Genomic DNA, 26,988 nt, shown 5'->3' with positions numbered 1-26,988 from the left:
GGCCAGCCTTGGCCCCACCCCCACAGGCCTCGCAACTCTGGTCCCGCCCTTTTTTGCTGCCGGTTTCGGCCAAGCTTCTCCTCTTTCTCTCTCGCCGGTCCAACTACGGCCACACCCCTTATTTCAGGCCTAGCTCCCTTATGCAAACGTTCCTCTTCCTCAGTCTAGGACGTTCAAAGCTGCTCCCCGCTCCCAGGCAGGCCATACCCATCTCTCTACTCCCAACCCCTCTCACTAGGGCTTATCTCACCACCTCAGCTGATCCCACCTACTTCTCTCCACCACCAGAGGCTAACTCGAACGGTCTTAAGAAAGATTCAAAGAACTAAATCTCTGCCTCTTGTCTAACGACAGATAAAGTAATTCTTTAGTATGGCATGCTTACCCAGAAGTTAAAGAGTTCGAAGAGAGGAAAAAGGAAAAAAACAGCAGCCATTCTAAGGAATAGACTAGGTTTGCTTTTTAGCTCAGTGGTTCTCAAACTTTAGTGTGTCCCAGCTCAGGCATTAACTTGTCTCATCTTTTACATGGAGAGGTTGTTAAGTTTCCTGGAGGTTCAGGGTAGGGCCAATGATTTGCATTTCTCATTTCTAATTCATAGATGATGCCTTTGCTGCTGGCCTGAGAACCACTGCCGGTAACCATTTTCGTCCAAACCTAGCAACAGCTTAGAGGTAACCACCCTAATATTCAAGATACAATGTAAAAGTAGTACACTCCCCCTGATTCCATGGGAATTCAAATCAGAGCCCCAAAGAACAGAATATGCTAACTTGGCATGCAGCAATCAACACACAATGATCTTGGTCTCAGAATCTATCCCCAGAAAAACACATTTGTATCATTTCTCGACCTCTTGGCTGTTATAAAACGTTACTGACAAAGCAAACGTGGTGCAGCTTTCATTCTGGCCAGGAGTGATTCCACCAGCAAGCTAGTGGAACTAAGTTGGGTCTGTAGCAGTTATGAAGAGTCTCCTTACCTAACTCAGATCCCAAGTTTGTCCCTTTTCCTGCTTCACCAATGAAAAACATCATCCTATTGCCACAAGTGACATACCAAGTCCAAACAAGTTGCCTTTATTCAGAAAAGCCAAGAGAATAAATAATAAACTTTTTTTTTGTATGGCTGTCATTTTTTTTTGTTTTCTAAAAATGTTTATTGTTATTTGGTCATTCTCTGAAAGGACATCCTTTTATTATATTGAAATGGAGCCAATCCTGTTTCTACACTCGGTTCTTATGTCTATATTAGCCCTTGAAAGGCATAGAAAAGGGTTCTCCAAAATGTAATCTCAGTTCCCACGTATTTGATAATATGGCGACACACTCAACTGATATTCATAAATGTCAGCCACAGGCATTCGGACTTTATTTGAATAAACTCAGCTGTTGTATCGTGTGGATGGGTTAGAGTAGTAGTGAGTCACAAGTAAAGTTAACTAAATTCAAGCCAGGACTGGATATTTTTACAAATGTCAGCAGGAGCTTCTGGATAATTGTTCAGTGAACAAGGCTTTCTAAATGACTTTAGCCTGTGGTGGGGCCAAGAGCAGAAAACAGTATCCTGCCATCCATTTAGAAGACCAGGCAAGAACCTAGAACAGTGCCCCTGTAAAATATAACAGATGACTCAAAAATCATGCCTATCTCCAAGGAAATCCATACTCCCATTAAAAAGAAAAAAAAAGAAAGAAAAAAAAAAAGCTTTAACATTTGGGGCAGTTGCCTCTACAGGCAAGGAAATCAACCAACTATACCTCTGCGCAGAGTGGAAAACAAGTCCATTCTCAGCAGAAGCATTTGGAAATTCCATTTGGCATGTTAGGCATAACTGTAAGGTAAATTATTAAATGTTGAATACAATTAACAATAAAAAACCACCACTGAATTTTGAATTGGTAAAACAAACGGCTCATTTTGAATGTACACACTAATTCTCTTGCCAAGTTGCTCTCAATTTTCAAGAAAAATTTGTCTTCCTTCAGGAAGGATAAAGCCCCAAATCACCCCAACACCACCACCTAGTGGTGAGATATATTCATAGTCCTTCACTTTAAACCACATCAGATAGTTTTCTGCCCAAACTGCTAAGGTAAAAAAGTAGATCCTGAGAGACTGTAACAATGTAAAATAATAATGGAAAAGGAACATTGAAAAGTTCAAATGTAAATTAAAAGCTTTATTGAATAAAAATGTTTCAGACTAAGCAAGATTGTAAGAAAGCAGAATATTTTACATCTCTAAAAAATATTAAGAGCTAAGTCTCTAAAACTGTAGTACAATGAAAAACCTATAGCTTAAAACCTCTCTTCCCCACATACAATTTGAAATATCAGTTATGTACAACAAATGTACTCAAGTTTATAATGTTCCAAAGCCTTTATTCTAGAACTCACTTCCGCCCCCATAAAGGCCTATAATTGGTTTAATTGCACCCTGGGAATACTGTCTGCCATAAAAATCAATATGTTTCAGAGCTGATAGGAATTTAAAAACAAGTGTCCCAGAAAGGGAATATCAGAGGTGAAATATAGGGTTTGGGGGTTGGAGCTCAAGTGGTTTAAGGCGTTTGTTATTCTTTTATTAAATTTCTCATTTTGCTCTAACATGCAACATGGCGAACAGCAATATAAAAAAAATCTTATAAAAATATTGCAGCTTTCAGTAAATTATGAGAAGCACAGATAACCACCGGAGAAGAAAGCAATCACTTGCGGTATAACAAACTCAATGGCAAATACCATAGCTTATCTGGGAGACAGTGGATCTCTCCAAGCACCAAAGGTGCTCAAAAGGTGCTTCAAAAATATGGTTATGTTATATCTCAAGAATCCAGTTCAGGATGTGGTTTAGAGAGCAAGATGCAAAGCAATAAATTTTCCATATATATCAGAGTAAGAAAATTAACCTAAAATTTTTTTTAAAAGACAGAATATTTGATCTCTTAACAGATGAATACTAAATAATTAAATTGATATTCATTTAAAAATATACAAACTGTGCCCTTTATACTAAAGTGCGTTCAGTCATAATGATTAGGCCCCTAAATCCTTTCTGTATGTTGCCTAATTCCATAATTGAATTTTTAGTGTAATAATAATTGAATTATTAATCATCTATCTATTTTCATATTGCCTTTTGGGAGTACAGTGGAATGTGGACTATATTAGTTGGAAAATCCTCAACCCCCATAAAACCTTAAAGCACTTAATGTGTATCATCATGGCTAAAATAGAGGATTTAGGTAATTTTATCTCTAGCATTTAGAGATAAGCTGCAGTATGGGATTTTTTTGAAGCAAGAACTCTTTCCCAAAATTACTTCCACATAAATTACAGTTCATGCTAAGACAACTGTTTACGTGCATCACTCTGACACAGGGCAGTGGCTCACTAACACTAACACAAATGTAAGGCCTAGCACCATTGTAATTTGTCATTCCTCATCCTCATCTTCATCGTAATACCGATTTCTCTTTATCTGTTCCTCTACAGACAGCTCTTTGACTACATCTCCCTCCCAGACTCCCATATCTTGGGATTTTTGATTCTGAGCAGTGAATTCTTCAGTAGATGTATTGTCTGCAAAGCTGGACCAATTTGGAGACTTGGGTTCTAGTGAAGACTGCTGTTTGGAAAGGTCTCTATCATCTTTATCTAAGTTTGCCCCATTTTCTACAAGATTCTCACTCTCCATCTCAAAACCACGAATTTCCTTATTTCTCCAACCTGCCTCCCCTCCTTTAGAGTCCTTATTTTGCCAGGTTATTTTCCCCACACTCCCATTCTTCTCAGAGTTGTTGGCATTTTCCTCATGCTTCCTTCCTGCTGCTATTTCTCCTACAAACTCCTCACTCTGCTCCGACACGCTCCAGCCTTTCCTGAAAGGTGGGGACAAGGTTTTTGGACTCTTGACTGAAGTGGTTCGAAATGAAGCTGCTACAGTGAAGGGGCGGCTTCTTTCCTTCAGTGAAGAAGATCGTCTTAGCTTCTTCAGATCCAGATCTACGTCCTCTGGAACTTCAGGCTTGCTGATTTCATCCTCAGGGGGCCATTTGGGCTTGGATACTTTGATCCCTTCCTCCAATGTACTTCCTGAACTGCCAAGTTCAGTGGGGGGCGGCCACGCTATCCTCAACTTCTTGGTTTCAGCTGGCTTTTCTTCTTTTTCCGGCTGAGAGGAAGCCTTGGCTTCCATACTTGCGGTCAGCACACCCACCTTAGCAATGGGTGCATCTTCTACGCCTGGGCTCTGAGGAGTCTCCCCTGGATTTGGAAGCTGGGCTGGTCTCTCCAATATCTCTTCATTTTCATTTTTGCTTGACCATAGATCCTTGTGTGGTCTGTGCCCAAAGCCTTCATCGTAGTTACCTTTTGATTTAAAGAGCTGATTGAAATGAGGCTTGCAATAGATTCTCCCATGTAATGATGCATATGTTCCTAGACTGTTGTTAAAAGAAAAAAAAGTATCAAGTTAATAAATTCGTGTACTTCTATTTATACCAACAGGCTGAAATCTGGCAATTCCACTATTTTCAGAAGATGCTAAGTGAGAAAAATATCTTTAAAAGCTCATCAATCACCTAGGATTCTCTTTGCTCACTTATCCTTATAAAAAAACATGTTCGCTTCCAGACCTGAATCTTCACAAGACATTCTTCTACCTGGTACATGCTTCCATTTTCAAATGATTTCATTCCCCTTTGTCAAAACTGTTAAAAAAAAAAATGACTTCATTCAGGAAGTCTTCCCTAGGTGATCCCACCTAGCTCTGATCACTCACATATTTTCTAAGTATTTATAACCCATAACTACTTATAATGATATTCCTTTATAAAAAGTTGAGTCTTTTTCCTCCTGGTTTCCCAGCTGTGTTTGAATTTAAAAGCACATCTCTACTGGAATGGGTGCAATGAGCTGTAAGCAGTTAGTACTCAATAGATACTAGTGACTGAACAAAAGTAAGCTATGGTTACTAAAAGAAGGGTGAGCAATAGCCAGGAAGTAATTCTACCTTAATATGTCAGTACTAAACAGGTCTCGAGGAGATTTGGTATCTCTAGAAGGGTTACAATTTTAAAGAATATATAAAAACAGCAGTATTTCCACAGAAGAAATATAAAAATTCAAGAATTCAGAAAAATGTACTTTGGAGAAAAAAAATACTAAAGTGGGCAGAAAAAGAACCAGTGAGTGCAAGTTAGAGAGGCACATTTTGGCTCAATAGAAAAGGAAAGTTATTGAGCTAGAGTTATCTAACACTGAAACTAGTTGTGGTGAGCCATCAATCCCACAGGATATCATTCAAGAGTATTTTAGAAGGGATGCTTGCCCTGGAAAGAAATCTGGACGATTCATCCTGGTTACTCCCTTTTCTAGACTCTATGGTTAAAATGAGTTAATATGGAATATTTCCCCAATTTGCACATTTATATCCATATTTTGAGTTATTTGGAAGAAATGATACATAATGATAATTTTCTCAGAAAAAAATAATTCAACATACAGAAAAATACATGCTCTTCAGAGTCTATTATTATTGCTATCATTACCATTCATACAGTGCTCAGGACAAAAACACTCCATTAAATTTGGTCACATGGGGTTTTATCAGCAACCCTATTACTTAAGCTTCAGTCCTAGCATGTAAATTAACATATCAATGTAACGAAAAGTTCCAAACACTACTATCATTTGATATGAAATACTTGTCTCTAAATGGTACTTTTTACATTTTTCAGGGACCTTCAACTAATAGCACACTATTAGCACTTAGCTGCTAGTGCTCGAAAGGCTAAAGACCCCCTCTGCAGGTGCAACTTGACAGAGAGATGGTTTGTTTTGGTCTGGCTCACCTAAGCTTGTTGTTGCAGTAGGAGCAACGGAAGCAGCTGATGTGAAACACCTGCTGATTGGCCAATAGACGCTCCATCGGGTAGACTGTCTTCTGACATTCCACACAGGTCTCTCTTGCAGGTACCTGAAACTTCTAGAAAAAGGAAAAGGATAACTTTAACTAGTATAGGCAGTGATGAGTTAGTATTATGCTGAGGTGGGCCTTGAGATTTACTTTGTTATCTAAGGGCTCCCTTACCTGGTCTGTCAATTCTCATAGGAACACTAAGTCTGCTCTGATTCTACCTGATGACTCTTTAAAGCCAAGAGGCTTTCTTGAGTTACATTCCCAGATTGTCTGGCTGCCCTAAGTGTTGCAGCCACTGAGACGGGTGACACTAGGGCTGGACTGCAGAGAAAGGCTTAGACAAGCCACCACACATAAAAAACAGTATACACAAAATTTTTCTGCAGACAAGAAATTAGGAGAAAAGGTCATCAGACGCAGAAGTAGTTTGACTGTTTGATTCAAGTGCCAAGTAAAACCAGGACAGACTTTTATAAGAACAGATTCTGAAAGGGATAAATTTCAAGCAGAGGAAGAGTATTTGGCTTTGAGAATTAGGAAAAGACACTTTGATAAAGAATCTTTTAGTGAACTCTCTGCTTATAATCCTGACTTGCTCAATTCGCTAGGCCTAATCTTTTAAAATAAGTCAAAACTGACACATCAATGGAACAATTTAAAAGGCATACAAACTATTTTATTAGGATTCCAGAAGAGAGCATAGTCCAATAAAGCTATAGGTTCTATAATCTTAAAAAAAAAAAAAAAATGTGGAGAATAAAACTAAGGCAATGGGGAATGGGAAGTCACAACAGACTGGGAATCATGAACTGTTTGTAAAGGGTGGAATAGGGTGGGGTGAGCTCAGCTGTTCTACCTGGTAAACCCAACTCTAAAGAACATAAAATACTTGGTATTCTAGCACTGATGAAAGCCAGAATTCCAAAACTGTAAGTTTTCACACAATAAGAAATGGTTACATGGCTACTAGGTGTGGGGGTAACAAGTCTTTAGTTGTATGTTAACTCTTGACTTGCCCCAACAAAAATACTCAATCAGTAAAGATGGAAGTCACTTAGGTTAAGGTAGCCAGGAAGCTCTCACAGATACCTTGGTGGTCCCTTGACTGCCAACACTAGTATGGTGATAAATAATGCAAATTAATCCCAAGGCCCAGCCCCTGAATGGTTAAGGTAAGTGAAAATAAGCCAGGTTATGGGCAAGACAGAATTTTGATTTAAAAACTTGAAAATAGACACATAAATAATTTAGACTGCCAGTTCACTTGCCACATGATTCCCTAGGAGATAAAGCAAAAAATAGGAATGGTTTTCCAAGTAGATTTAGATAGCAAGTGAAAGTAGAAAACAGACATAAAATGAAATTAAAGAGAAAGATCTATAAAAGGGAGTTTAATAAAATTAGTATGAAATTCCCAAATAGCACCAAAGAATTTAAGAGTGAAGGAGCAGAACTGAATGGAAATGGCTCCAAAAGAGCACCCTTCTCCATTCCTAGGGGTAGGGCCCTAAAAGAAAAACCAAATCAAAGACCATAGGCTACAACCTAGTTTACCAAGCATGAGAAAGGTATTTAAATGAGACCAAATGTTATTGTACTGAATGCTGTTAGAAGTAATTAAGGCATTATTTGGAGCTCAGAATTCTTTTTTTGTTACATGGACATTTCTAACAAGATAGGACCTAAGTGGAGATGTCCTGGCATAGTTTAATTAGGTTTCTCTAAAAAAAACTAGGCCCTTGTCTCGTAAGCAGGAAATACATTAAAATGCAGAATAATTGAGTATAATAGTACAATTGATGTCACTGAAGGGAGCCTGTACAAATCACAATTCACATAATATAAAAGTAATAAGACATGTATTTATCAGATTGAAAATCTTTTTCAGCTGCAGAGTGGATTCTGTTTTTTTTTTTTTTTTTTTAACATGACTTAGGAGAATAAGTATTCATTCTGGTCAGTAAGGACAGAGCAGGTGAAAAATTTCATATGGTATAGGAGGAAATGGGTATTATTCAGCTAACGGGGGATGGAGGGCTACAGAGCTCGCCTCCATTATACACACACACAGAACACACTGTAGGAGAGGGGTGCAGCCCAGTGAATAGAAGGGAGAACCTGAGAAAAAACTGAAAGTTGAGCTCACATTAGGAGGAAAGTGGAAGGCAGGAGCAGAAATTAGGTACCGGGAGCAGGAAGCAGAAGCTGGAAGAGACAAACAGGAACCTTCAATGAATACAGAGCATTTTGGTGCGCCCTGGAGCGCTTTATTGCAGCTGAGCTGAAACTCAGTTACAGACTCAGATCCAAGAGTAAGACCATGTTTTCTTCCTTTTTCAAGTAACTCTGCTAATCATGGCAAAATCAGCCTCACTCATATCTACCTGACGCTGGAACACATCCCAGTGCTGTAGAGAGAGTTTTATGAGCCTTCACCCACACACGAGGAGTGTTTCATTAACAATTCTTTAGTGTCTAACTATCTTCCACATCTGACCCACAATGGCTCTCTCTTGAATGGAGCCTTTCATCCATACAAATGAAAAATCATTTTCTCCTTAATATCAAATAATACAGGCATTCCTTGTTTTATTGCGCTCCCCTTTATTGTGCTTCAAAAATGTTGTGTTTTTTAAAACTGACAGCAGGACCTTCCATCAGCAAAAAGATTACAACTCACTTTATTGTGGTGGTCTGGAACCAAACCTGCAATATCTCCGAGGTATGCCTACAGATCGCTGCTCAAATATCTGACTAATCAACCACAAACTTCTAACTAGCCAGATCTACCAGATTCTCATGATTCCTATTCATTTCTTATACAAACCCCTTTTAATATTACTTAAGGTTTATGAGGCAGCTGCCCAAGGGCCCTTATAGTTTCATAAAGATAAGATGATGCCAACATGGCATAATGCCTGGTCAGAGTGGCTGCGCCTGTGCCTTTCCTTTATTTCCTCTGTCCTGGGCTCTCAGCCACTTTCCTGTAATTGCCCCCATGTCTATTCAGACAAGAGGAAGCAGAGTCAGTGCCCAAAAATCTCTACCATTATGGTAGGCCTGGCGTACATCCTGCCCATGCCTTCATGGCATGCTCGGACTTGGCATAGCTGCATTTAAAACACTGCCAATATTAGAATGTTAGACATTTTTTATCTTAACAATATATTTTTCAGTCAGTAAGATGTTTTTTTCACTTCCCCTCCATTACCCTTTTTCACATGTAGAAACTAATGCACCAGGATGTCAGGTGCCTTATCAAAGTTCTCACAGCCAGTAACTTAAAACTCAGAACTCCCAACTCACAGACTAACAGTGCATTTTCTAAATTTCTCAAATTAGTATGTCAAATTCCCATAACTAAAGGAAATTCATTAGAGAAGAGAGCAGATGCTAACCCAAATGAAAATAATCTCACTGCAGCACTTTGAACAAACTACAGTCTTCATTTCAAATTAAAATATGTAGATAATATCTTTGGGATATTAAAAAATGAATGAAGTAATACGTAAATAATTGATGTTTATAAACACTGTCATGTCTTTCCCATCTAAGGGATCTTACAGGCCCTCTGCCGATCAGCATCTATTTAAAGTTATTTTTCCAACATATGTGCATGACTTCATTTACATTCTTTCACTCTCTTAAGTATATATTTTAATCTAATAGAGGCTCCAGTTGGGTTATATATGTGCACGTGGTAGGGAAAGGCAGCAGCTGGCAGCAGGCGGTGAAGCTAACTAGCCTTTAGACCTAGTGTGATTGGAAGAAAAGTCTGTAATGATGTCAGGCCTCCATTCCTCAGACAGAACACCACAAAATGCCCATCATTCCCTCCTTCCAATTTGTGCAAAATACCTAGGTAATTAAACCGAAATGCTTCACCACACAGTAAATGATGGGCCAGCTCTGTATAGCCTTAACTCTTTCCCTAGTTTTTTGTAAAACTTTTCTGAAAGCATTTTGGGGATATTCAAATCTAACAGACTGCTGTACATGTAGAGGAAAGGTTAGTGCTCTGAGAAAGCAATAATAATGTGGATAGTGTGAAGAGATTCTGGATACCCTTCTAGCATAGTTCTGATCATTTTGCAAAATAGCATAAAACCTCCTGCCCTGTCCACAGAGAAAGGGACAGCTGGCAGAGCACAAAGAGGACACCACAGTGGATGTCCTCTCATGCAGTCTGCTGTGTTTTCTCTCCACGTTCATCAGTAAGACCAGGCAAGGAAGCCTGGGACTGGGCTGTCCTGGACATAGCAGGGGCAGCAGATGCTCCTGTGGCCAGTTACAACTCCCTCTCCTCCCCTCTGGGGACATTAAGGGGATAACTTCTTTCAATGGGAGGACATAAAGCTTAAGAGACAGCAGGGTCTCTTCAATCAAAAGGTTCTGATCCTTCTTATAGGGTCCACTGAGCTCTGTACCCAGAACAACCACTTTTTGAAAACGAACCTGCAACTTCGACTTCTTTAGCACCAAGTCTCATCAACTGAGCTATTTGATTAGTGTTCAAAATATACAAATCCTTACTTTTAAAGACCAATATTGTTTTTCAAAAAAATTAAGCTAAAATTTGAAATGAATTGAGTCTCTACCTAGAATGTTCTATTTTCAGTAACTGAGAAGGCACTAAGGAACAGCTTTTTTTTTTTTCCCCAGGATGTGTGGGACTAAAAATCTATTCTGAATGAACAAGTTTATTCTTAGTTGTGCGTAATTTCCCAAAATAAAGAAACAACTTCTGTTGCATGGTCAATAGCCACAAGACCAGTTATGCCAGCAGGCCTTCCTATAGACACTAAAGTATCTATATTCTTGCCTGCAGAATGTAAAGAGTAACTTTGAGGAAGAGAAGATAAACTGCCCTTAGGTAAAAGTGGAGATGTGATTGGGTCCCACCCCAGGTTCTGCACACCATAACAATCTGAGCTTTGGACCATGGGCAAAGATAGGCAGCAAGCCAGTTTATTCCGGTTCTTAGACAATGTTCAAAACCTGAAGGGTATGGCTGGTGAAAGCAGGCCTGTCTTGCATTCTACTGCTGAGTGACCAGGGCCAAAGAAGCAGGCATAGGTCTTGGGCAGCTGTGGAGGGAGCTTTACCTCCATTTCCTCTCTGTGGTAGGTCAGAAAGATCTAAGTGCTCTGTCACACACTGATCATCAGCTTAGACCCTGGAGTCTGAATCATGAGAGATCTCAATGGTCCAACTCAGAACCAGGAGATCTGGCCTAGCCTCAGATGGAGGGGAGTAAGACTGGGTTGAAAATTCAAAAATAAGAACAGATTTCAGTTCTTAGATTAGCCATGGAATTTTCCTAGTCCTTCAGTCACATAGAATCCATAGCCAAGTCAGATTTGCTAGCTGTTCTTGATCCAGAACAATAACCCAAGGACTCACATCTGGGCAAGGTTGCTGTTGAAGAGGAAATTAACCCCATGGCATTTGCTACTTTATTGGACTCCAAATACTGTAAAAAGAAAGTGGTGATGACAGCATGAGCAGATCTTTAAGGTCAGAAGACGGGGTCATATTGAATACATGTGCAGATTCAATCACTATAACTCAGTTCTTTCTTCCGTTACTAGCTTTCTCTTGCTTTCTATACCTTTTGCTCCTTTTCAGTAAAACAACTCTCCTCATGAATCTCTGCTTCCTTTAAAATGTTCCTGTATACTTTCTCCTTCATTCTTTTTGTGCACTAGAACTTTCATCAAGGGACCCAGCATGCCCACAGTTGAGAGATACGAGCATGGCGGATGTGTGCATGAGGATCGGGCAGTACAAACTGCCTGACAACTAATGATGCCTATTTAGTTTCTCTCAAAATCTGGCTACTTAAGATAGCACCAGAGATGAAAGACACTAAAGAAATGTGGGTATGTTGGATTATTAATCAAAATGAGTAAATTAGCACAACATTAACAAAGCATTCAATTAAAACAAGTCAGTTTTAATAACAATAAGCCTCTGACAGGTGCTAGATTTAAAAAAAAAAACAACTTTGCTTATTTTTACGAGAATATATATTGGTTTATAGAAAAGAAAAAGACATTTTAAAAAAATTAGTGAATAAAAGGAGACCATAGACTGAATAGCTTAGTAAAATTTTCTTAGGGTACAAAAACTTTGTATATTCTTTAACATCTGATATTATAAGTGTTACTTGCCTGTCCATTTTTAAAGCAAATGGGATGGCCAACCTCCACTGGAAAGTACACGTTCTTGCTTTAAATATGCTGACCACTAGTCACGTGATGGTAAAGTTCCTCAGACCAGGGAGCTACTATCTTTAAGTTGACATTGTACAAATTCCTGTTCAATGGGCTGATTTTACTTTAAAATAAGATTTCTCTTATTTTCCATTTTGTGGGCTTTTACCCATTCACAGATTTATGAACTTAGGACTCCGCCCCCCCACCAAAAAAAAATAAGGTTATTTTCTTAAAATTTTCATAGGTTTTCCAGATTTCAAACTAAGTGATATAATTAAGCCTCCTCTCTCCTGACCCAAACAACTGAGCAGAGGAGTAAGATTTCCAGGAAAAGTAACTGGCCTTAAGCATGTCCTTATTTGGTGTTTTCATGCCCAGGAAAGCAAAAATAGGTTATAATGAACATAATGATAGAAGGTAATGAGCTCTATTAGTAAACCAACGTCTAAAGGCTCAGAGAGAAATTGTCGTCATACCTTCACCGCTTTGGGAGGAGAACTTTCAGAAAGGCTGGAGGCTCTGGCATCTGGACTTAGTGACTTGGGATGGATAGGCTGCTGGACCTCATTCTTAACCTGGGAGTTACCTGCATGAGTTACAAAAGGAAGATATTTTTTAGTACCGTATACAAAATCTCAGAGAAGCTTCCTCCCCAAAGCAAAGTTTAGGCACCTTCACTAATAACAGCTCTAACAAGAAAAAAACACTGCTTTTCTATTGAAGAATATTCTAATGCTAAAAGTCATGCTCTTAGGTTCTCTCACAAATCAGGTTCTCAGCTAGGCGGCTTTCTCACTCTTTGCCACAAACGGCAGAAATCCAAACCACCCCTATATCAGGAATTTCCTATCCTGCAACTTTTGTCATTTTTAAAGATTGTTTGTACATTTCGATGACTTTTTGGTAGTTAGCATTTCCAATAACTCTTTCTGGGATACTTCAACTGAAGTTGGTAAAATGAGGAAATGTGAGAGCAGAAATTTCATAACGTGTGTGTGTGTATAATTTGACACCCTTTTTGGTCAGTCCTATAGCAGATATTCATGGATGGAGATTATGGAAAAAGGCTCCATAAAGTTGTTTTTTTTTCATAATCATTGATGTGTTGCCTACGTAAGTTAATTTCCTGTCAATATATTCGTCACGTGGAAAACTAAGAAGAGGCACAGAAAGTCATTTATATAGCAACTGAGAAAACATAAAAGAATTTCTTAAAATCTAGAGTTAAGTCAACAGAGTACTAAAAGATCAAGGCTTATTTTTCAAAAAAATATTTTGCAAACTTAGTCAAAACTCAGAAAAATTTCTAGTCCAAGCAAAGTGATTGCAAAAGGAATGTTCCTGGATTGAAGCAGCAAGAGTTTCTCTCTGAAGTTTTAAGGTAGGGTTTACTAGAGACGTATTTAGCTCAAATTTCTACTTTAGTTGCTGAGTTTCTCAGTGTCTAATAAACTAATTAATCTGGGGGAGAAGGTAGAAATCCATATATATATATATATATATATATATATATATATATACACACATACACAAAATCAGAATCAAAGTGGATATATTAAAGAATAAAAACAAATTTTTTTATCTTTGGGAGAAGTGAGGCTCAAAATGACTCCAAAATATATGAAAAGATTTTCAAATTAAACATAAATAGGAAAATCTCTAGAATTTGGCAAGAGGGTAGACTATGGTACACATATGCAGAGAAGTAGAGAAAGATTTTAACAGGTTACTTAAATACTAAATCTTTATCCCTGTAAATGAATAAAACCCTTCTTAGCCAAACTCATATTAAACCGCAAAAACAGTTTTTACAGCTTTAACCCTGAAAAGATTTGGTACAAAAGGTAGGTAAGTTTAATGAGAGAAGTATCAAAGTATTCAGTTTGCCTCAAGTTAATCATATTTAATTGAATTTAACTTCTCCCTAACCCATGAAATGTGTGAAGGGTATTTAAGTATCAGTCCTTAAAACCAAGTGAAAGATCTGATCAGCTGAATTCCTGGATTTAATGTTACCTACTCAGCACTGAGGGAATGAGGACATCCCCCAACCAAATATGGGATAGAGAACAAGAACCTCACCCTCCAGATCTAAGAGCAAATGTTTACGGGAGTCATCTTCAGCAAGGGTGGAACGGACTGCCAGGCTATTCTCGGTTGCAGAAATCTACAAAAAAGGGGGTGGATGGGATTAAGAATCACATTAAAAATAAAAGAGCAAACTGCCGGTAATGCCATAAAAACCTGCTGACTCCAGTCAGTCACTGGTTGCCGGGGGAAATAACGGGCCCCAGAACAGCTGAGCATTTAAACAAGAGGCAGCAAAACGTCTTTTATGAGAATATTAGCCTGCCTCTCAATTACAGAGTAATGCCAGAGACAGACTGCACTCAGCTGCCAAAAGTGTGCATCATCTCCCTTTACAAAAGAACTTCTAAATCATATCTTTCTGTTCTCAAAAGGGGGGGCAGGGCACAAAACAAAACCCTCTATCATAGAGAGCAAAGCTCCTCACCATAAACCATAACTCATATGACCATAACTCACTCCAAGACAATATAAAGTCTTTACATATAGGAAATATTCTTATTCTTTTATTTTCCTGATTCCTCACTTCCCAACCAAATACATTATGCTGAAACAAAAGCTTGCTAGTACAGAAGACTTTTGATAACTATAAAACAAACTTATTGAAAGCTAACTTCTGCTATTACCTTTAAGGTTAGTTTCCCTTTTTAATCCAAGGCTCAAAATAGCAGGGGTTAACAAAATGGCAGATCTTTTTCCCAGAAGCCATCAAATTTAAACAAAAGAACTTTCTACTAGGTCTCTCTCTCCTTTCTACTGGCCGCTAGGCCTTCCTGGTATCTTCCTCCACATTCAAAATCTTAAAGGGTCAATAGGGGACCCAATGTACACTCTTCATGTAAGATTCTTTCATTCAGATGTCAAGGATTTCATAGGTGATGCTGAGAGTTAATATCAGGATGTCTAATATACTGAAAAAATTTATAACAGAATTAAGTTACTGGCTGATTGCACTTAAATTTCAGCATAATTGTTTTTTCCCCACTATTTTCATTTTTTAAAATGTAGTTATTTATTTTATTATGGCGAGATTGGTTAACGAAATCCAGTAAGTTTCAAGTACATAATTCAACAGTAAGGCATATATATATTGCATTGTATGTTCACCAAGCACTACTCGTATCATTACAGGAATTCTGATATGTTATAAAATGAACCAGTATAATAACAGCCAACATTTGCCAAGTGTTTATTATGATCACTGGAATGATCACCTTACATGCATTATTTCATTTAATGATATGAAATAAATTTTCTGAAAGTTATGCATGGCCATAAAAAGGTCTTCAATTCTTGCTAATTAATAGGTGCATCCTTTCCAGGATGTTGTTCTTCTCTCACCTCTAATTTGGTCACCTTGAACCTGCAGGGTAAATTTAATGCCAATCATGACATCATTGCACATGCCCAACCCGATGACTTCACTTCAGGAACAGCCAGGAGAGGGCACGTGAGATTTTGCTCAAACATTTCATTAAAGGAAAGTACAAATTCATTCACAAGAAGAGAAAGGGAAGAACAATACCTTGACAAAATATTCTATTTCAGGCAAGTTTACCCTGGCATTAATGTTCTTTTGTAACATGCTGAAGTTCAAATAGTTCTTAGGTACTGATTAACAAAAGCTAGGCAAACAGTCAAAAGGATAGCTGAGGTTCTGAAAAATTTTACAAATTTTAAGGCGGCCAAGACTTTATGAACCTGCAGTATGTGCTTGAAGACTATGTACTATCTTTAACACCTTTCTTCCCCACTGATGCTCTTTTAGGCTATAATTAAAATGTTCTGAACTTCCAGTTCAGCTCAGAGTTCCAGTTTCAAATTAACATGAAGACAATAAAGAAGAAAACATGAAATTAGATATAGGGACAATTCAAGCATTATTTTCTAGATGATCATTTCTCAAACTATGCCCCTAGGATAGATGGGGGGGGGATTTAATATCTTTTTGATAGTACATAAGAAAAATTCCAAACATACTTACTCAGTTATTCTTAGGGCAACCTCCCACTTAAAAAAAATGGGGAAACCAGGCAGTCTAATGAGAGAACTCACTTGATGCATGACATGTGATCCACGGGACTAATGCCTGAGCCCACTGCTGCAAGGATGTAATTCATTTGATGATTTTATGATTACAAAATACATTACAAGTATTTTGTCTTATTATTTCAACATATATTTGTGATGTTTTAGTAACATAAAGTGATTCAATTTTTCTAATTATTTTCCTGTTCTATTCTATGATTCAAATGGTGTGGCCATTAATCTGAGATCATTTTTCTATGTACCTACTTCGGTCTACATGTGTAGTGTATCTCATGAGCTCCTGTCAGTGTTCTGTAAATAAATCATACTTTTAAAAGTCTGCCACAGTGAAATATGTTTGAGAACTATTACTCTTAAGCCATTTTTTTTTAATGCCTACAGCACCTGGTATTCCTAGGTGGTCTCCCACCCAAGTTCTAGCCAGGCCAGACTCTGCTTAGCTTCTGAGATCTGATGAGATCAGATAAGGCACATTCAGGATGGCATGGCCGTAGACACTCTTAACCTATTTTAATTATCTCTTCATCTTTTGGAAGAATAACCTCAAGGGTACTAATATATATAACAGAAACAATGGTTTTTCTGCTAAGATTAATCACTGTAATAGATTTGAAAGCTCTTTCTCCTCAACTAACTAAACATTTGATTATCATATTGACTGAAAGACCAAAGAAATTGGGTAATGGATTGGCAGAGAAAATGATAAATTTACCGGATATACATATTGTTACTTCAATTAAACCATTCATCTAATGATGAATGCATACAACACAAATCTAATTTGCTTTCCATCACTGCATGACAACATCCAAACTCTTAAGAGTGGTACACGAAGTTTTTTAAGATGCATACTGGCCCTCTCCCTCCATTTGTCTCTCATCATTGCCTATATGTACCTCGTGCTCCAGCCAAGTCATCTTGGTTTGGATCTCCTATTTCTAAACTTCTGTTATGTCTGCCTGGAATACCCTTTTCTTTCTTTACTCGAACTTCTTATTCAGTTGGCCTTTTTACACACATTCTTCAAGACTCAGCTCACATATCACCTTCTTGAGGAAGTCAGGATAAGTGTTCTTAGCCTGCACTTCCATGGCCCCACATAGCCCTCTCATAGCCCTTGCCACGTTGTTTTATGATAGCCAATCTGTTACTCATCTCTCTTCTACTGTTAGCTTCCTTGAAGATAAAGAGCACATGGAATGGTATGTTTATATTTAGTTTTTAGGCTTAGCATTTCCAGTGCTTAGCATAGTGCCTAGCTTTCAAAATACTTAGAGTGAAAGAATGAAATTTTCTCACATAAAATGAGTTCAATTAATAATATACTTTGAAGATAGTATTTCTAATCAAAACGGATTTTCAAAAATCACTTTGCTCTATGTTCTATGAGCATTTTCTGAGCAAAAGAATTTTCCAAAGAAGGTTCATTATTTGGTCAGCTATAAGTTGCAGAGTTCCCCAACCAAAAATTATGTGACCTGCAAAAACAAAAATCTGTCCTGGCAGCTGTTACCAAATTCCCAGACACTCTACAGCCCAGGGTTAGAGTGGTTTCTAATTTTAAGCATCTAATTTAGAACACATGCTTCCTTGGCAACTGGACATCAGGCTTTTCAACCTACCTTTTCTCCATCCTGATGGATGATGAAGACCTCGGGACCTGGAGGCACATTCTCCTTTTGCTCCAATTTATGAGTTTTGATTTCACCGCCATTGGCTCTCGGTTCATTCTAGAAAAATAAAAATAGTCTGTTAATTAAAAAAAATTCTCACTATTCTATCCTCTTCACAGCACATCTATTAAGCAAATTTGGAATGTGGAAAAAAAAAATTCTTTTAAGATGCCTCAGGTCAAATCTATCCCGTATTTCTCACAAGCAAAACCCACTGACTTGTGAAATGACAAAAGCAGCTTTGTGGACACATACCTCAGAGTTAAATATTTGTACACTAGTCTAAAACCATATGCTCATTAGAATACAGACACACCAACACAGACATACACAAAGCCCCGCCTGCCCCCAGCAAACAATGTTCTTGTGATTCACTCTTCTAGCAGCAGAGCTTGTGGGAACGCAAAGCTTGTGAGTTTTATCAGAAAAGACCATTCTGGAGCAGGGGAAAGGAGATGCCAAGTGCCAATAATTAAGAAAATATACTGACCATATATATATATGCCCGGCCTGGAAAGAGAGACAGGGATGATGTATACATATGAAAACAAATTATATTTAATGATACCATAAAACAACCTCTTTTGGTAAGACTTTGAAAAACATGTTTTGTTTTGTTTTGGTTTTTGTATAAAATTCATACTCGTACTAAAGACATACTTTATTCTATTTCTCATAGTAGAACCTCAAAATAAAAAAGCAGGCATTAATACTGTCATAAAGAGTAAGCATAATCATATGTTTTTCCTTGCAAAGAACGCTTGGGGTAAAATATTAAAATTTACTTTACTAGATCCAAAATCAATATAGAGGTAGATGAATATGAACATTTCCTACTATTAGTTTGCTAGTAATCTAGTACCCTTCTGTTCTTTGTGATTCTTTAGGAATGGGGAGAAAACAGGGCCAATGAAGAGAGTATAAGTGTGGCTGACTTACTCTGGTGTGGAATTCCAGATTAAGGCACACACTCTGGAGGTGCATCTATATGGAAGAGCTGGCAGCCAGCACTGCAGAACACCACAGTACAACAGCCCAACACTCCTTCCCGTTCCCATCTCAAAGCCCAGCCTCTAGAAACACTGCCAGAGAGTGTATGCCTTGTTACAACCATCCTCTGTAAGAGGCCTGAGAAATTCCTTTGGGATGAGATAAAATGTCCTTTTTACAAGAATTCCTAAAGCTTTCACCTCTTAAAATTTACAGAGCCAGGAGAATTGCAATGCAGAAACTCTATTAGGAGTTAAAAAAAAAAGTCACTGAACAGGTTTTTCCACTTAGGGAGTCACCTGGTCAGAATGCTTATAACAGGAGGGCACTGGGAAGCCGCAAAATCCTGTACCTGAGAGAATAAAGCTCCACAAATCACATTTTTGCTGTATCTCCTGACCTGCCTTCTAAGAGAAGTCTAAATTTGCTCATTTTTTACACTCACTATTGATTTACACACATCATCTCTTCTTTACACTACAGTGAAAAATCAAGATGAAATTATTCATTGCCCAGAGACTTTAGCCACCAATAAATACTACTGGAGAATGAATACTTAATAATGTGGGAAAAAGAAGGCTCAACTTCTAAAATACACATTATGACCTCTATCTAAGAGGCACCAGTTTCGGTCTGCTTGGGAACAAATAAAATTCAATACTATTCTTCCGACTTTGTTAAAAAATAGAACATCAAGAGATTAATGGTTTGTAATTTGAAATCTTAGAAGGAACAAATGTTTGAAAGATGTGTATATATGTGTGTGTTCACATGTGTACATATGAATAGACGGTAAATTCTATTAAGCGGTTTCATAGCGTCATCTTGCCAGTTAAGCCTAGGTGAGTATAAAATAGAAAGACCCTCCATTGAATTTAGAATACCAAATTTTGTGCTTACTGAGCACGTCATCTTATCATTTCTCTCTCTTTTTTTATCCACTATTTTTTATAAAAATACATGACAAGGAGTAAAGATGAAGTAGGCCATATATCGTATGATTTCATTTAAAAGGAATGTCTAGAATAAGCAAATCCATAAAGGCAGAAAGTAGATTAGTGGTTGCCAGGGGATGAGGGGAGGGAGGAACTGGGAGTGATTGCACAGGCATGGTGTTTCTTTTTGGGGTGACAGAAATATTCTAGAATTATACAGTGATGTTGGTTTCACTACTTTGTGAATATCCTAAAAATCATTGAAGTGTATACTTTAAAATGGCGATTTTATGTCATGTGAATTATATATCAATAACAAATTGCAAAAAACCCCACCCCATATTTAATGTTGAATATATCCAATATTCTCTCTGCTATTCACACTTTCTTCCCTCAAAAACAAAAATAAAATAGATTTTCTGTTAAAACTAATACAGTTAAAACTACTACTTTAACAGAAACAAGATTATGTAGAAGAGAAAGGAAAACTCTCAATGACATTACTGAATGGTAATATCACAAAAAAATGAGTGGGGTCGGAATGAGGCCTAGGAAAGCAAAGTCAAAATTAAAACATGGTAAGGATCATGAATGAAATAACGGTAGGATTCTGTGAAAAGAGAATGGCAAGGGTCCAGGGAAGGAGCCAGGGCTAACAAATCAGGGTCTGGGAGACATTTCTGGTTCCCGCGATCAGTGACCATTTGCTGGATGAATGAGTGAATGAATGATGCAGGACACATACTGTATAGTTGGTGGAACTGCTTTGTTTGGACACAGCTGCCTGGTACTTGGCCATTCGATCCTTTATGGAGGTTTCTGATAGGCGCGGGATCTCCAGATTTCGCCTAGTCTCGCTTTTCTCCGAGTTGAATGCAGGTGACAACTGACCTGGAAGCATGAAAACAATATGCTTTATTAGAAGATAAAATGTGATTTTAATGACTTTAAGGTTCTAAATTTAGGGCTATTGTACTGATGTAATCAACTTTTTCTATTAAGAGCCCAAAGAAGGTAACTGTTAGAAGTATAACTGTCACTCACTCTCCCAACATTAAAAGGAGACACTTTACCATAATCAAGTATTGCATGTTTAAATTTTTTGGCTTATTTTACATGTAAAAAAATTAGATCTCAATGTCATTTTATTTGCATTTCTTTGATTACTAAGAGGCTGATGATTTTCCTATGTTTATTAATTTTGTTTTTCCTTTTGTGAAGTGGCTTATAGGCTCCTTCAAAACATAGTAATTCCACTCTTAAGGTGCTTTGTTACTGCTAGTAATACAGGATAACCAATCTTGATAGAAGATACTGCCCATTCATGGGAATCCTCAAGCCCCAGATAACCATGGAGTCAAAACTATGGGTAATACTTCCTTGTAATTCCGCAAAGGTACCCTTGGCTTACCACAGGTTACCATTGACAGGGATAGATTAAAAATACAGAGAAGCTATGTGTAGAGAGCAATGAGATTTGGGAATGGCTTGTATCTAATAGATAGACTTTCTTTTAATTTCTGCTACTCTTCCTCCAAAAACATTGGCTTTGAGGCTAAAAGGTCCTGTTATTAATGAGTACTTCCTAGAGAACTTCACACACATGGAACTCTCTGCTTACCTGGACCTATTTCCAAATCATCCAGAGAATAGCTGTTTTCAGAGATCCTCCTTCCACCTGCACTTCGGCTCTGGGCCCGATGAATCTATTTGGAAAATCAAACTCAGGAATAAGTTTTGCATGGAAAATGGGAAATCTAGATGCAATATTCAAAAAGGACTGCAAATCTCCTTAATAAATAAAATCCAGAAGACATTAGGTTTTACATTAGTTTTTATATTCCACAGAATGTGCTTTTAGTGTTATAAATATCAACCACTCATATTCACAGGTGCCCAGGGAAAAATAAGTTAATTCTATCTAGCTTATGCTCTCTGCTAATGATCATTACTTAACCAGCTTAACCAGAAAGCCTTTTAATTTAACAGTGACTGAGGGGAATCCTTATGTCCTAGATGACAACACGTCTCTCCCAATTGCCAAGTCCTGATGACAGTTATCTGCTGTTTCCCTTCTCTGTCCCACTTTATCCTCCTTTTGCTGCCTGGAGAGACTATTGCATTACCTTTCTAATTGGTTCTTCTACCTTCCAATCAAGTCTCTGTGATGCTGCCAGTATTCCAAGTAACACAAGTAACTATCTCCAAATATAAATCCATGTAACTCTCTTGTTTAAAATTCTCTAAGGATTCCTAATCACTCCTTGAATTAAATCTAAAGGGTTTAGTGAAGACCAGTTTTAGATCTGGCCCCTACCGGCCCTCTCTAGTTATTCTCTTCCTCATCCTTTACCCTCCAGGAAAAGCAAACTGCTGTAAGGGCCACAATATTATAAATGAGTTCCCTCCACCTGGATTACCCTTTTAGCCTCCTGTTGTCTAGCAAGTGCCTGTTCCTTCAAGACTCACTATACACTAAGCAACATTTTCTTTGTGAAGTCAGCCCTACTTCCCCTACATAAATCTAAGTTGTCCTTCCTCTGTTCCCAAGGTACCTGGTTACACTTCCGGTACTGTTGTGTGTCCTTCTATTGAACTGAAAGCTTACTGGGAGCAGAGACCACACTTTTTTTTTTTTTTAAGTAGAAAAGTGAGTGATACAGATTTTTTGAATAAAGTATTTTGTGATTCCTATAAATTACTACATTTTTATCTCTCATACCTATGGTAGATCTCTAATTAAAGTTACAAATTATAATTTTTTTTGGTCACCAAAAGGATTTATTTGGGATAAAGGTTTGTAACCCAGAGCATGCAGACATGGCAAGCCATGTGTACACTCTAACAAATTATAATTTTTAAGACTGGAAAAGTAACTAAATAGAAAGTCACTTAGTGTCACAGAATGTTCCCATGGTCCACAGAGAGCATGTCATGTTTATTCAGATTGTAATGAGAGCTTTCATCTACATCCTATCATTTAAATCTCAATTTATTTCCAAATAACTTGAAGTAGAAAAGATATCTGAAATCCAGCATAACAGGAGATAAGACTTAGTACCCTTTTGAAGTCAACATTAATAAATAGCTATTAAACCTATAAGTTCAATGGATTAATTAACTCAACATAAAGTTTAAGAAAGTGAACTATCACTTTTTTCAAATTCCCTTCGCCTTGGAGATAGAAAACATGCCACTTCAGAAGTCAGAGCCAAGGATTGGTTTGCTTGCACCATACCAATAAGAATATAATTTCTTGCAAATTCGGTATACATTTAATATAATTTATCTCCAATCAGCTTTGCTATTTACATTATTATTGTAATAAAAATCAAGATGAGCTGTGCAACTCTAACCTTGCCACATCATACTCAGGTCAATTGCACCATCAATCACATCTATGACTCATATGAGGCAACACTCTTGCTCAGCCAGCAGCCCCCAATCTGGAAATGAAGATTATCTGCCAAACTGAGAAGATAAATTTGGCAGGATACCCTCCCATCTTCATTTTTTTGGTTTTCAAAACATTTCTCATTTGCAGATAATTAAAGTAAAGGAAATTCCAAAGATTTATCCCAAATGCTTCTGTTCTGTAAGATCACTAAAAAAATTTAGAATTTTCAGGGCTCAAAAAGAGAAAGCTTGGAAATATACTTACTTTTTTTTAACCAAATACTAGAGCAATGTTTCAAATATTTACATTCTGCCAAAGGTAAACTTAAAGTACAATTCAAGAATTTATGTTACATGTTGCAACCTGCTGAGAGTTCGGTTTTCTGTGTGTACTTGTAGTCAGCTGTGAAGTCTCGGTACTGTCTCCCGTGAAGTCCCTACTCTGGTGTTATTGGCAGCAAGACCATTTTGAACCAGAACAATATGCTCTGCCACGGCAGAAATTTTCTGTTTAAACCTTTGGGCTAAATAAAGTAAGAGCTTTTTTTAAGAAAGAAAAAAAGAAAAGCTGGTTCATGTGGGTATGAATACTCAGAATTACCTTCTTTCAAGTGCTAAAAAAGCAAATGTGCAAAGCTATTTGGTCTTAGAGAAAAATAGAGAGAGGAACATCTCTGGAAATCAAAGTTATACTGACACTGGTTCAGAGGAGGAATACAGCTCTGAGATGTGACAGATTTTAATGAGATCCCAGGTAAAGCACTAAGCACTTTTTAAATACTTTTTTCACCTCCAAACTACTCAAATATCCAGAATAACAGGTCTCAAATGCATTTACTATGAATTTTATGATCCTCATTTTACAAGTGGTAATCCGAGGTACAGGAAGAAGGAGGGATTTCCTCCAATGTTTCTCAAGGAAGTAGAGGAGCGCAGAAAGAAAAAAACAAGAATTCTGATTCTAAAATAAATACTCTTCTGTGTATTTCAGCCCTTTTTATTCAGATAACTGAGGGAGCTTTAATCATAATATGTTAAGAGAGAAAAGACAAGATACTTTAAGACTTTCTGGAATTTCCTAAGGCTTGGCCTCACCTCACCCCACCCCACAAGCTCTCCTTCCTGTCAGCTGACTATAGTTACTATTTAATGTGAATGCCCCTTAAACATTCTTTGAGAATTCATAAACAAACATACCGCCGTGTACCAATAATAGAATAAGACTTTGGGGCTTTCAGCCAGTAGTCCGTAGAATTTCTTTTTTCTGAAAAAGTTTTTTTTTTAAGAAAATAAGTTAGGTTCCAAATGTCAAGTAAAAAGCTGGGTTTGTCCTCTGTATCTCTATTTTCACGAAAAATTATCTATAAAAGTTGATTTTCAACACTTTAATTTTACCTCTCTCAGCCATTTCCCTTGGCCTTTCAACTTTGACCTTCCTTCAGACTCTCATTCTTCCAAAGTGAAGGGTGCAGGAAAGATGACGTTAGGGAAAAATGAGACTTTGCTGAACTATGCATGGGGATCACAGAGGGTAGATAAAATCTGGCCTTAATTTCTCAGAGTACTGCAAGGTAAACATTTCCTTTCCCAGGGACACTCTTAGAAAATATAGAGCTCATTTAAGGTAAATGACACACATAGAAGGAGCACTTACCTCCAGGTGCTGGGGTTAATCTATTTTTTTTTTCTGTATTTCTAAGCATTCTACAAAAACTATGTGTTACTCTTACAATTAGAAAAAAATATATAAGAAAGGAAAGGTAATACTTTATATTCATGATATTAATATAGACAAAAATGATAAAACCAAGTACTGATGAGGTACTGGGGAATTAGATATGTCCTTAGATTGTGCTAGTGGTGTTATAAAACAGTATAATCTGTGAGAACAAGCTGAAAATACGTAAGAAGAATGTTTAATAAATTATATCTTTTGACCATGATAACATCACTTCAGATGATAACATCACTTCTCTAAATAACTAAAACCAAAATGCTTCTACCAAGATGTTTAGAGCTTTTATTTACTAGAAAAAAATCTAATTACCAGGGAATGATTAAATAGTATAGTCATAATACTATATTGCCATAAAGGATAACTGCACAAACTAGGAAGATATATAGAAAGGTCTATATAAAAAAGACCAAACAAAAGATAAAGCACATGAAACAGTAAACACAATGACTAAAATCTTGTAAAAAGTAGTTAGCAATAAGGATATCATTGTGCACAACTGATGAAGGTTACTCTTCAAGGTTAGCTTGGCTTTTTCTTCTCCTTTCTGGGGCGGGGATGGGTGTGTGTGTGTGGGTGTGTGTCAGAGTGAGATTGTTCAGAAGACTAATTTACATAAGAAAAACAAATCTTCTAAACCCATAAGTTTCTAATTCAAGAGTTTTAGTACAAATCTCTTGGCATTCCAATGTATTTTTTCTCTTCATTGCCCTGATGTTTTTATTCAGTTACGAGACTACAAAATATGGGAATCGGGACTGTAGAGAGCTAAATTCTTTGAGAATATAGCTGTTGATGTGTTTAAAATTTTTCCTAGTTTCCTTAGATTTCAAAGATATGTACGGCCATGGCCAGTTGCTTTTATTCAATAACCAGTTATTATAATATTCATGATGCTAGTGTTATATGGTAGAAGGGGTACTACATAATTTCAGTCCTTGTTCTGATTTTAACTAGTCACATGACGTTGGGTATGTCAGTTAACTCCTCTGCCCTCCGCTGTTTCCATCGGTAAAATAGGGATTTTAATATCCTAACTGCCTAAGAGCAGTGAGCTGAATTAAATAACTTCTTACAGTTTCATAGCTCTAGGATTTATGTAAACAATTTTGATAGGGATTTCTCACTCATGGTAACTCATCAATTACTTAGAAAGCTAGAGGAAATGACTAATATATTCATCTGGATACACACCTATGTTGTCTAATCCAGAAATAAGTCCAATAGCAAGAAGACAAAGCTGGTGATATTTGAGGGGTAAATTAGTAGAGTTTGGACCCTTCAAACTCTAATGTAGCCAATGTTGCTGCTTAGAGAATATTCCAGTCCCTTGACATCACTTTTCAACATGTTTTATTGTGATAAAACCAACTAGAAACCAGTCGGTAGTTCATTGGCATGAAAGTAATCAGAGTCTATGGCCATGCCACCCTGAACAAGCCTGATTCCGTCTGATCTCAGAAGCTAAGTAGAGTTGGGCCTAGTTAGTACTCAGACCTAGGAAGACCAGGTGCTTAGGTATAAAAAATAGATAAAAAATAAAAAATAAGGGATTGTAAACTGACAAGGTCCTTGCAATCTGTGAGGTCAACCAAGGATTGCCTCGCCTAAAAAATAAAAATAAAAAATTGAAAGCAGAAAAGAGATGACTGGTCTCCAGTCGGCACATCAAGGGCAGCCATTTAGGGAAGTAAGCAGGGAGAAGGATCAGAATTCCTTGACTGGCACTTTTACACCTGGATCTATTATTATCTTACCACTAAAGACTGAAAGAGTTATTCAGAGTTCCTAATTGAGGATAAATAAAACTTAATTTATACTGGTATGAGAACTTTATGAGAAATAATCCACTAAGAGAGAAGTCAGTCAAAATAACACTGAGAGCAGTCTTAGTTACATTTTGAAATCAAAGAAGCTATAAACTATAGACGAATAAATTAGCAAAAAATTAATTTTAACTGGATAAATGAGAAAGACAGC

At 37.3% G+C, this 26,988-nt stretch overlaps 1 protein-coding gene and 1 pseudogene across 2 annotated transcripts in view; both read right to left on the bottom strand.

Moving 5' to 3' along the window:
- Window positions 1–2,160: 2,160 nt before the first annotated feature.
- The window catches only part of LIMA1 (LIM domain and actin binding 1), a 73,794-nt gene continuing 48,966 nt past the window's right edge, over window positions 2,161–26,988 (bottom strand). For both annotated transcript variants that reach the window (XM_039882057.1, XM_039882058.1), the window contains 7 exons: window positions 21,499–21,583; window positions 20,623–20,768; window positions 17,902–18,009; window positions 14,225–14,309; window positions 12,619–12,728; window positions 5,857–5,990; window positions 2,161–4,446 (listed from right to left, as the gene is read on the bottom strand). In XM_039882057.1, the coding sequence (XP_039737991.1) occupies window positions 3,438–4,446; window positions 5,857–5,990; window positions 12,619–12,728; window positions 14,225–14,309; window positions 17,902–18,009; window positions 20,623–20,768; window positions 21,499–21,583 (1,677 nt within the window). In that variant the 3' untranslated portion in view covers window positions 2,161–3,437. The remainder of the gene's footprint in view (window positions 4,447–5,856; window positions 5,991–12,618; window positions 12,729–14,224; window positions 14,310–17,901; window positions 18,010–20,622; window positions 20,769–21,498; window positions 21,584–26,988) is intronic.
- Window positions 16,652–16,775, bottom strand: LOC120618718 (uncharacterized; annotated as a pseudogene).

This window comes from Pteropus medius, unplaced genomic scaffold, assembly GCF_902729225.1.
Source record: "Pteropus medius unplaced genomic scaffold, Ma_sr-lr_union100, whole genome shotgun sequence".
NCBI classification, from domain to species: domain Eukaryota; kingdom Metazoa; phylum Chordata; class Mammalia; order Chiroptera; family Pteropodidae; genus Pteropus; species Pteropus medius.
Note: the sequence above shows the minus strand (reverse complement) of the source record. Positions and strands in the feature narration are given on the sequence as shown.